Source organism: Amphiprion ocellaris, chromosome 8, assembly GCF_022539595.1.
Source record: "Amphiprion ocellaris isolate individual 3 ecotype Okinawa chromosome 8, ASM2253959v1, whole genome shotgun sequence".
In the NCBI taxonomy this organism is placed as follows: Eukaryota; Metazoa; Chordata; class Actinopteri; family Pomacentridae; genus Amphiprion; species Amphiprion ocellaris.
In genome coordinates, this window is record NC_072773.1 from 17,592,053 (window position 1) to 17,604,605 (window position 12,553).

Genomic DNA, 12,553 nt, shown 5'->3' on the forward strand with positions numbered 1-12,553 from the left:
TTGCATCTCGTTTTTGTCATTTTGCATCTTGTTTTTGCCATTTTATGTCTTCTTTATATCATTTTGTGTCTCGTTATTGTCATTTTGTGTCTCTTTTTTGTCGTTTTGTGTCTCGTTTTTGTCGTTTTGTGTCTTGTTTTTGTCACTTTGCGTCTCATTTTTGTCGCTTTGCGTCTCATTTTTGTCATCTTGTCATTTTGTGTTTCGTTTACCTAATTCCAGCAAAAATGGCTCAAAAAGGTGGATTTCAGAGAATGACTAGAGTCCGTTGGTGGTCAGGGGTGGTTCCTGGATTCAGAAATAGTGAAATGTACAGACAGTTTTCATATAAAAATCATCTTTTACAAAAAAACAAACCTGTGTAATTTATTGAGTTTGCAGTCGTGGCATTAAAAGTTTTACAGTCTAGCATTAAAATGGCATTAAAAAGCTTTACATTTGACTGGCTGATTTCTACAGAAACCCTCATGTACTTTAATGATCTTAATATCTACTTTTATGTTATTTCTATTATTTTAATGTGTCACTACCTTTAAATAATTTTTCTGAATGTATTTTTTTGTAAAGCACCTTAAATTGCCTTGTGTATGAATTGTACTATACAAATAAACTTGCCTTGCCTTGCATATATTCATATTATATTGCATATTGTACATGTTCATATATTTCATGTTGTAATACTTATATCACTATTGCCTCTCTGCTCAGGGAAAAGGAAGGCCTCAAGAAGTGTGGGGTCAGGACCAGATGTGAAGAGGAGGATTGAAGATATGGATTTGAAGAGACTTGAAAACATAGGTGAAGAGAAAGCCACCCATAAGGGCACTGAAAGCGCAAGATTTGGCCGTGTTGTTGCTGACATGCTGGAAAAGATCCCAGATCATAAAAGGGAAGCAGTAAAATTTAAACTTTACACGCTGCTTTATGAGGCTCTCCACCCAAACGTATCGTAGTTAACGACAATCAAACAGATAGAGAAGTTATTTTTACATCCTTTTTAAAAATATTTTACTTTCTGTCACAGTTTTTGACAAAAAAGAATGTTACTTGCATTAAAAAAAAACGGTGTTCAATTTCAAATTCAATGCAGTCCTGTATTTTCTTTACCCTTCTTCAGCATACTTTTTCTAAGCACATTCTCCTGCCAGGGTACAAGTCTCTGTGGTGTGAGAATGATTTAAAGTCATTTTGAGCTGAGATTGCAGCATGAGTTGCTTGTGCTTTGCTGACACGGCCAGTGTCCAACAAGTTGTTTACGCCTGCTCCCATTCCCCGTTTTTTTCAAAAACATTTGAAATATAGTATAAAAGCCACACGTGTTCTTTCATGCTGATTCCGCACGTCTTTCATGGGGAAAGCATAATCCATGCTTAACTCTAGCATGTCTATAGTGCCCCTGGTTTTAGCCATGTTCCAAACGGGCTGTTCCAGGGTCTGTAGTTTCAATTCCAGGAGCCAGCTTGGGTTGATTCTTCTCCTGCAGTGACGTCACAACAGGCTACAGACCTGAATTACTTGATTAGAAGAACACTTACTGATCTGTTGGGAAAAGAAAGACATGATGGGATGGACTTTTCTCATATTTTGTGGGTATCTAGACGCTGCGTAGTTATGCTCAGCAACAATGAAAAACTGGATTTTGCATGACAAGGCCACTTAAATGAAAAAATATCCCATTTTTATTACAATTGAGTGCTCCTTATGGACATTTAAAGTCATTTGGAGGTATTTATTTTTATCACCAAAAAAGTGTTTACATCACAACAAGAACAAATGGCCATTGTGAATATATGGCAATAATGTGTCTTTAATTCATTAAAAAATTTGAATTCTTATAAACAATTTTCTGCTTTATTTCCTAATCCAGCCATTTTCTTCATATTAGTTCAAGTGTACAAGTGTTAGTTAACCATAGTTGTGTGAAATTTACATAAGCAGTTATTAATTATCAAATAGTAGTTTGTGAAATCGGGGGTAAAAGTGACTCTGTGTCTCGAAAATGTGGAGGTGCCACTGAGAATTGACTCGGTGCTGCCAGATGTGAATATTTCAAGATCCCTGTTCCATGTGGGCAGCGGATTGTCTTTGTATTCTTGGTCCATCGGTGGAGTCGACTGTTTGTCGTAGGAAGCAGAGTGTGTGTGTGTTATTAACTGCATGGGTGTATCAGCGTGTGTTTGTGTGGGAAGTGGCATCATTACTTTGACACTGTAACCCACATAAATCAGACAGCACAGCAGTTTGTTTTCCAATCAGCTTGTTTTGTGTTTGTGTGTGTGTGTGTGTGTGTGTGTGTGATGTTGCTACCAGTGTGTTGTTAGTTACCGCCCCTGGCTATGAATGCAGGAACAGATCAACAGTGTGTAGTTAAGTGTGTTTTCCTGTGCGTGAATGGAAATTAGATTCACATCTGAAAGGAATAGCAGATATAGATCAGAAAGAAGACTAAATATGAAAAGCTGTATTGAACCTGCGTAGTGTGTGTGTGTGTGTGTGTGTGTGTGTGTGTGTGTGTACGTGTGTGTGAGAGTGAGTCTCACCTGGACTCATGTGGCTTCACAGGAAAAACAAGCTGCCGAGCAGAGCCAAGGTTTACATGTGAGTGTCGTCATGTTTGCCTGCTGCTGCAGGTTTATGTATACAGTGACTGTGCTGGATTCTGCATATTGGCATTGTGTTTTTGTGGTAGCAAAAGTAGATTTTGTGCAGGATTTTCCGCCTTCTTTTGTCAAATCCAGCACACATGATTTCTTAAGACATTATGTAAAGGATTGTAAATAGGAATAAAGCTGAAGATATATAGTAGCTTTCACTATATAGCTTTGACTACACACACACACACACACACACATATATATATATATATGTGGCTTTTTTGGCAGCAGTCAATGTTTTCATTTCTGACTCCTCACTGCTTGCCTGGTGCTAAAACACTGCAGGGACGGGGGTTGCTCTGCCGGCCACGCACCTGTCACGGCGCAGGATGAGTTTCTAGGAGACATGGTGCTTTTTTTAAATCCAGAACCTCTATTCCCAGCCATAGCTTGGCTGCACTCTGTAATAATTGCATAATGTTGACTGTTGTACCATATCTCAGTGTTTCCCACAGGCTGAGAATTTACTTGTGGTGGTGGGTGGCGTGGTGTGGCTCATATGCATGCAGAGAGTGATGCAGTGTAGATGGGGAGAGTGCAGTCCAAGTCGTTTTCTTAAGCTACAATTTGCTAATGTTCCCTAAACTCATTTCATGCATCAATAGACTAAATGTTCCCTAAATATCACATGCATATCAGTATATGCTATGAGGCAGCTGTGCACAGAGAATCCTATGGTCCTGACTCAGTCGCTAGATTTTAAAGTTACGTAAAAGCATGCAATAAGGCACTAATGTACATTTACCTCAGCACTAACTGAGTGATTTTATCTACCTCGCTTGGCTGCCCAGAGACACACACAGACCAGCTAAATGTCACACACATCGGTGCAACCAGTGAAAGTGGCTGTGTCAATTCTCAGTCATCCAGGTCACAGTAATCCTAAGTGCATCAGTGGATTTCAACTGGATTTCTCGAATTTGGTCCTTGAAGATGTTTCACTTCTCATCCAAGAGGTTTCCTCAATTCTCACTGTCTGGTGGGGAGTCCCTCGCATTGATTCTTACTCCCTTATCCGTAACTTATGAGCTTGACAGACAAAACATGGAGCTAAAATGTCTGCAGACCACTTGTGGCACCAAAAGCTGCTGTGTATTTTTTAAAGCTATATTTAGTTGGGACATCTAATGAAGACCAAGATCTATTTTGCAAAAAAAATAGTCACAAATCAAAGTATCATATGTATAGACTGTGTGCTGCAGCTCATTCCAGTGATGTAATGTAGGTAGCATGAACAACTTTCAAGTACAGAACTTTAAAAAAGTAGAATCTGGCACAGATGTGATGGCTCTCCAGTGTTGGGGTCATCTGAAGTTTATTGTGTGACCTCAGTGTGCAGCAGCCTGCCAGAGGAGGCTGGCAATGTAGAGCTCAGTGCACGGCTGGGGTATAAATCAAACACACCTCTCCTCAGTTCAACCCTGCAGCTGGCTCAGCATCAGCTGGCTGAGGAGAGGAGAGCAAGTAAAAGGAAGGAAAAGGGGGAAAGGACAGAATATGTAAAGGGGAACGCAAGACAAGATGATGTGAGAGGAGAGGGGAGGAGAAGAGGGAAGGAAATAGGTGAGGATAGTGAGAAGGAAAATGAGACAGGAATGGAGGACAGAGGGAGGACAGGAGTTGATGGGAGGAGAGGAGAAGTAGGAGAGGAATTGGGAGAAAAAGTGAGGGAAGCAGAAGTAGTGGCAGAGGAGATAAGAACGATGATGAGGATGAGAGGATTTGGAAAGCAGAGACAGTTAGCAATTATCTAGAGTAGCTTCCTCTCAGTTTTTACTGCAGAGTCACGCTGGGATTTATGAGTGCAGCCATTTCTCGGCTGTGTGTGTGTTTGTATTACTCATGTTGTGGGGACATAGACCGAGTGGCGCACTTTATTAGGAACACCTGCTTATTCATGCTGTTACCCAACAGTTGAAGATGGAAAAATGTAACCCGCTCTGATGAATCTCCATTTCTGCTGAGGCTGCAGATGGTAGGTCAGAATCAGCAGCATGAAACCACCAAGGCGACCTGCTTTGTGTCAACAGTCCAGGCTCATGGTGGAGGTGTAATGATAAGAGATCAACTAGTCTTGTTTTTTTCAAGGCTGATACTGATTATTAGTAATCACGGACACACTTTATTTAGAGAGCTGATATACATTTGCAGTAAAGATACATATATTGATATTAAATTTAGAAAGACGCAAATACAAACACAATATGTTTTGTACTAAATTGCGATTTACATAGTTTTAATTTAAAAAAAAAAAAAAAACATTTGTCTTTCACTGTTAGTTGTGATGTGTAACCAGATTGTACTGTGGGTGAGACATTGCCATTTTGACTACAGATGGAGAGAGGCAGCTGCAGAGCCAAAGTAGCATTTTTTTTTTTTTTTTAAATCATCAGGGATCGGTTAAAGAAATATACCAGTATCTGGTAAACTGTGAAATATCCAAGCTGATAATCTGTGGTAATCTGTTGAGCCCTTGTGATGATGTTGGGTTTAGTTGGCACCCTTTGGTTCCCTTAATACCAGTCAGTTGTGGTTTGAATGCCACACCCTGTCTGAGTATTGTTGCTGAGCTTGTACATCTCTTTATGATCACAGTTTACCTTCCCTTAATGACAGCTTCTAGTAGGATAATGCACCATCTTACAAACTGATCTCATGATCATGACAATGAGTTCAATGGATTCCAGTTGCCCCCTTTAGGGTCAGTTCAACTACTGGAACTTTCTAAATTGAGCTGCTGGAGAATTAATTCACCAAAATATCCCTGCTCAGAGGTTTGTGCTGAAGTTCTGCTGTGGTCTTGCAGTGCTTAGTATTTCTGATGGGTTGAGTACTGGCAGCATTTCATCTCAGCTAGCATTTAAAAAACACTGTACCTGTATGCACTGCTTGTTTTTTGATCATTGTGCTTTAACACATTATTGCAAGGACAATTTCCACTGTGGTTCAACTGTAAGAACCACCAATGTAGAACTCTTTCTGGGCTGTTTGCAGTGGAGAAAACATCACCTACTCCAGGATAGGTGCTTCTGAGTGTCCTTGATAATGCAACGTGTGGGTCTAAATGTTGATTGGTTAAACTTAGGGAGCAGACCAAACACCACTTTTCTGCCTTCTTGATGTCCTCGTTCAGTAGCAGTCTTCTCCTCTCAAACATCACCAGCAACAGCGTAAAAATTAAAAATGACCATATTGGCCAATATAACAAATCTCCATTGTTCTGTCTCCTACACACTCATTCAACTGGAATTACCCCCAGAGGGCACAGCCACCCCTGAATTCCCATTAGCTTTCAATAACTACAATAACTCAAAAATCACATTTTCAAGTGCAAGTGAAAGCAGCATTAGATACAGTAGCCATGCAGCTGTGCAGCCCATCTATTAACATTAAACAACAACATGCATTTACGTACAAGACAGTATAGCAAAAGTGCACGAAAGAAGTCCTGAAATTCAGCCCCCAGTTGCACCACTGGAAATAACATCCCTCAATACAGTCAGTCACAGCGCCTCAGCTATAAATCTAAAGTTAACAACCTTGGACTTTATGGATCACAAAAATGTTCAGTAGAATTTTAAAACACATTAGCTCACTTTGTCCTCATTACCAGGTCAGAGTGAGATCTGAAAAACTAAAGCAAAACATGACAGTTATACTTCTGGCAGATCAAAACTGTAAATTAGAGAAAAATAACAGCCATATAACAGTGAGTCAGTGACACTGATAATACTGAACCATTTGTACAAATTCTCAAGTGCAACTCTACAAAATCTGATGTGGCACATCAAAGCTGCATCCATTTCCATCACAGCAGTACCAGGAGGAAACTTCCAGGAATGTGCCAACCTTCTAAAAATGCCATTGTGTTGTGTTGTAAAAACAGATACGGCCTGTCCCAGTTGGAAAAGGTTCACCATCACAAAGAAATGCCAAACCTCAGTTGTGATGCAAACCTAAACCTGATTCTAACCTGAACCCTTAAGCCTAGTCTAAACCCTTTAAATGTCCTCACCTTCAATAAAATGTCCTCACTCTCAAGGTCTAAAACTCAAATCTGTCCTCACAAAGATAGCTGTACAAATACATGCACACATTGTCTCCCACACACTTATGCTGTGCCTCTCACAAACACAACACACTGAACACCCACATTCACACACACACTGTACGCCCACACACACACTCACACACACACACACACATTCACACAAAGACACACACTGCTGTTAGCCGTGAGTCACCCTCATGTGACTGTGTGTGTGTGTGTGTGTGTGTGTGTGTGTGTGTGTGTGTGTGTGTGTGTGTGTGTCTGTGTGTGTGTCTGTGTGTGTGTGTGTGTGTGTGTGTGTGTGTATGTACGTGCGTGTTAGCTTGGCAGTGCCCACGTTAGCTTCTCTGCCAGCTCCACGGGAGTCTTAGATTAAAACTGAAGAGCCTTTTTGATGATGAAAGGCACAAACTATCCATCACACAGATTCTTCCCCTTTTCTCTTCGTTTCATCAATAAGTTGATTGATCACCTATCACTCTTAATGTTTCTGTTAGCAGTAATCTGTGTGCATGGGCAGAGCTGGCAGCGTCCCTCTGAGGATGTTGAACCAATGAACGGTGTTGTGCTGTCAGCTGGCCACTGGACTGGTTTATTCTGGTCCAGTTTGATGCGGTTTATGCTGTTTTCATCATTGTCTGGTTTGATCCAGTTATACCTGAATTAGTCCAGTTTAGTTTGCTTTGGTGCAGTTTGTGTATTTTCTCTTATTTAGATCAGGATCATTCAGGTTGAATCTACTTTCATTTGGTTTATTTTTGCTTGTTTACGTTAATTCTTACAGTTCAGTGTGGTTCATTGTTTTTCCAATTTAATCCACTTTTTCTTCCAGTTTAGTTGTGTTTCTTTTGGATTAGACAGAGTTATATCACATATTTCTGTACCAGTTAAGACTAGGGTGACTCATTTGATCTGCCTTTTGATCCAGTTTGGTACGGCATAGTCCAGGTTTTTCTGGTTCAGTTTAACTCTGCCATGGTTCACCACCAAACTGCGACAGCTCCACCACGCCAAGGAGGATGCCTACGGAAGTGGGGACAGAGACCTGTTTAAGAAGGCCAGAAATGCACTGAACAAAGAGATGAGAGTGGCTAAGAAGAGCTACTCTTGAGAAGCTGAAGAACCGGTTTTCAGCTAACGACCCTGCTTCAGTGTGGAGAGGCCTTCGAGACATCACCAACTACAGGAGACCCTCCACCCCTGCTGAGACAAACACAGACCTGGCCAGCAACCTCAATACCTTCTCCTATAGGTTTGAAAGGGACACATTCACACCCCTCACCCACCCAACAACCCCCGTCACACCTCAGGCTGCACCCCAAACTGCCCCACCTGGCACACTCACACTGTGTGAAGAAGAAGTGAACCGGCTTTTCCAGAGACAGAAGACCAGGAAAGCATCAGGCCCAGATGGAGTGTCACCCTCCTGTCTTAAAGCCTGTGCTGACCAGCTAACTCCAATCTTCACCAGGATCTTCAACAGTTCCCTGGAGCAATGTGAAGTCCCTTCTACATTCAAACATTCCTCCATCATCCCGGTTCCCAAGAAATCCTCCATCACAGGACTGAACGACTACAGACCAGTGGCTCTGACATCCACGGTCATGAAGTCCTTCGAGGGACTGGTGTTGAGCCACCTGAAATCCATAGTAAGACCCCTGCTGGACCTCATGCAGTTTGCTTATAGCGCAAGCAGGTCGGCTGATGATGGGGGCTGATCTGGGGCTGCACTACATCCTGCAACATCTAGACCCTGGAAGTTATGCAAGGATCCTGTTTATGAATTTTACCTTGGCATTCAACACCGTTATCCCTGACTTCCTCTGCACCAAACTCTCCCACCTCAATGTGTCTCCATCCATGTGTCAGTGGATCACCAGCTTCCTCACAGACAGGAGACAGCAGGTGAGGCTGGGAGATGTCACCTCAACCACCCGGACTGTCAGCACTGGTGTGTCCAGTCTCCACTACTCTTCTTTCCTTTACACCAACGACTGCACCTCCAAGCACCCTGCTGTTAAACTCTTGAAGTTTGATCCGGTTTGGTGTGTTTGTTTTAGTTTGTCTCTGGTCTATTTGGCTCTTGAAGATTTTTTTAATCTCTCATCCAAGGAGCTTCCTCACTCTCAGTAGTCTAACTATTCTATCTCTTTTCTTCTTCTTTGGTAGAGTCCAAGTTAGACTAGCTTAATCGACTAATTCATCTAGTTTGTCTAGTTTGGTTGGAGTTTATTCTGGTTTATTCCACCTTTTCTGATTAAAATGTCTTTGGTTTATTTTATACCTCCAGTGAGTCTTGTCTGGTTTTATCCAGTTTAGTCTGATTTGGTCTGTTTGGCTTTTTTTGTTCGACTTTGTCTGGTTTGTTCCAGTCAAGTCTGATTTATTTCAGTTAAGTCTGATTTGATCTTTTTGGAGTTTTTGTTCCATTTCTTCTGGCTTGTTCGGTTCACTTTGTCTCCTTTGATCCATCCTTGAGTCTAGTCTATTTTTTTTTCTGGTTTAGTCTGATTTGGACCTGTTTGGCTGCTGACTTGTCTTCTAGCATTTTTTCTCCCCTGTTGCCACCACTTTGTTCTTCTACTCTCTTTTATTCATGTCCTTCCCTTCTTGTTGAGTTCCCTTTCTATCATCCCCTCTTCTTCTCCTCCATGCATTTTTCTCCTCTTCTCCATCGCTGTTATTTCCATATTTCCTCCATTTCTGTTGACTGCTATTTAGATCAACTTTCCATTCTTCCTCTTGTCCATGCTATTGTTTTTCTCCCACATTTTGCTTCTTTATGTCTCTTTTTCTTCTGGTATGACATGAAACAAAACAGTTTTACTTCAGCATCAGCAGATGAATAATCTTCTTTCTCTCTTTCTCCCTTTTTCTCTCTCTCAGTGTGGAGGGCGACCCTCAGTGTCCGGAGGCGCTCACTTTTTCTGATTCGTCCTTCGGCCATCCGCCTCCCTTCCATCGCTATAGCAACAGCCCCCTCACCAGCCCCTGTGACCCCTACAGCTCCACCTCCTCCAGCGGGCCCCTGGGAGCCTCTCACACTCACACACAGGTACTGACACTAAAACAAGCACACCACAACAGGTCAGCAGCCATTCAAGGTGCATGAAGTTTATGATGAGTATCACCTCCAGCGTCGCTAGATTGTCTGTTTTTTGCCCAGTTGGGCAACTTTAATTGGGTGGATAAAAATGGATTTGGTCAGGTTTTTATGATTTTGTACCATTCAAGTGGTTTCCACATACAAAAGATAGTTCAGACTGTAGAAAGCATTTTGAATTGTTTGTGGATTTCATGCTTTCTGTCGAATAAATGAAGATATAACCCTCATAAATTGATGTAGAAAAGGCATCAATTGGTGCATGAAATGCAGGAAAGTATTTGACGTTAAAAAATTAGCTGTTCAAAACTACATCCTTATAGATCAATATGTTTTTCATATTGGATACCGAATATTAGTAATCAAGGCGAGTAGTAAATGATATTTGGATATGCTTTTGCAGAAAAATGAACTTCTTGGCATCAAAATTCAGATACAAACTTGACATGTTTAATTAAAAGACAACGTTTCAATGTTTATCCTTCATCATTAATAGGCTATTAGTTTTGATGTGTAACCAATCAGATAGTGCTGTGAACAGGACATTATAGATTGAGCTCCTCAGCTGTATTAGAGCCAGAGCAGCACAATGGTAAATTAATTGATTGGTATTCATACAAAAGGCATTACAATATTCAGAAAAATACAGAAAATCGACCAGGTTAATCATCAGTTGGCCTCTAGTAGCAGTGTATTAACATTACAGCCTGATGGACGCACTTTGCATCCATTTTCACATCACTTCTTCTCGGTTGAATTGCTCTTGAAGTATTTATTGCAGCGAGGTGTAGCACATATCAAATGTAACCGTGTGAATTGACCTTTCTGATGGTGCCAGTTGCTTTTTTGTAAAATAAAGCGTGGGTGTGAAATGTAAAATTTAATTTACATCAGGTTTATTTATACAACTTGCATGCAACTGTGTGTCTACCCCTACACCTATTTGCTGTTGTTTGAATTTCTCATTGCATAGATATGTAACACTCAGTCAGTCTCCCCAGAATATACAAATAGAAACATCTATATTGATGATTTGTTTCTTCTTTCCTCCTCCTCCAGGGCAGCTCTCCCATCTCTCCACCCAGCCCGGCAAGCCTTGCCTGGGCTCAGCGCAGTCGACACCAGCCGGCCAGCCTGGCGCTCCGCAAGCAAGAGGAGGAAGAGAGCAAACGCTGCAAGGCTCTATCTGACAGCTATGAGCTCTCTACAGACCTCCAGGACAAGAAGGTGCAATGCTCCAGCAAGTCAGCCTCTTAGGTCAAAAGCGTCACTGGCCTTACGGGGAGCTCTTGTGAGGTTTACATGTTGCAGTGCAGCCTTTTCAAACACACACCAGCAGAGCACAATGCAAATGTGCTCAACCCACCCACACCGATTTTTTCCACACAGACACCTTCGTGGGTTGAAGCTTGGTGACGTGTCAGGATATGTCTGTCTTATTTACCATCACCAGTTCTTTTCTACCTCTTTTCAAGCATCCTACTTGTTGTTTATTTGTAGTGTTTGAGCTTTTCTGCAGTGCTCATACCGACAGCTTAGAGTCATATAAGGACATAAGTAAAGGAAGTGAGCAGATGGTAGGCAGAAGAAGAAAAACATGTGGAAAAAAAAAGAAATTAAAAATGAACCATAAATGTACAGAAGAAACTGAAAGGCACAAGAGATAAACGAGGCAAGATGGAATGCTATTATCTAAGTTAGTCAACAGATGTGTTACAGGAGATTTACAGTTTGTTCCATTGCATCCATACAGTCAGTAAAAGTAAATACATTTAGGGAAATCTCCATTCTGGATGGCTACTGTCTGTGTTTTCTTTCAGTCAGACTGGAAAGAAATAGAATGCTTCGTGTCAAACTTTAGAAAACTACAGGTAGTTCCTGCTAATTGTCTTACTAAATGCCATTTACAGTCTGTTTTGTGTAACTCCTTATTTCAACAATTCTCTAAAGCAGGTGAAGAGTTAAAAGTTGACATGACCCATACAGACACATTAGCCATAAGGGAAAATGTACCATTTAGAAATTAACTGTAGTTATCCTTTAAAGCTCTACATCTTCATGGTAAAAGTTAAAATCTGTTTTGGTGTCAATGTCTTTCTGTTCCATCACTTCCTGCAATTGCTGAAATCTATGGTCCTCTACCTTCTCTGATTGGCTGCCTGTGTATGACCCTGATAGGTGGAGATGCTGGAGAGGAAGTATGGGGGCCAGTTCGTGTCCCGGCGGGCAGCGAGGACGATCCAGACGGCGTTCAGACAGTACCGCATGAACAAGAACTTTGAGAGGCTTCGCAGCTCCGCCTCAGAGAGCAGGATGACCCGCCGCATCATCCTGTCTAACATGAGGATGCAGGTATACACATGTACAAGTACAAAAATCAAACCACATTCATGTCAGAGTTTACAGCTTCTAAGTCAGTATTATGTCTTTGTTGGGTGCAGTACTCATTCGATGAGCGTCAGCCACAGGGTCAGGGATTAGCGGGTCAACAGGGTTCAGAGGATGCCGGAGATGTGGACGATTCTTTCTCTAAGCAGGTAAAAACATTTTCTTCCTCGGCATTCAGTGTAGTAATAATGACAGTGACCAACTTTTTTAGAGTTCCTTTTTAACACAAGATGCCTTATAGAAATCACTTACAACAAAGAAAGGAGTACAACAAGGTACAGTGGTCAAAGAATACAGCATAAAACACAAATTACAGTTGGACAAAAGCACAGATCTATGTAGACATGATAAAAGATG

The 12,553-nt window shown here is 41.4% G+C and overlaps 1 protein-coding gene across 6 annotated transcripts in view; it reads left to right on the forward strand.

Moving 5' to 3' along the window:
- Positions 1-12,553, forward strand: part of LOC111583762 (IQ motif and SEC7 domain-containing protein 1-like) — a 205,546-nt gene that overhangs the window by 164,305 nt on the left and 28,688 nt on the right. For all 6 annotated transcript variants that reach the window (XM_055013040.1, XM_055013036.1, XM_055013035.1 and 3 more), the window contains 4 exons: positions 9,592-9,760; positions 10,868-11,035; positions 11,987-12,160; positions 12,250-12,345. In XM_055013040.1, coding sequence (XP_054869015.1) covers positions 9,592-9,760; positions 10,868-11,035; positions 11,987-12,160; positions 12,250-12,345 — 607 coding nt within the window. The remainder of the gene's footprint in view (positions 1-9,591; positions 9,761-10,867; positions 11,036-11,986; positions 12,161-12,249; positions 12,346-12,553) is intronic.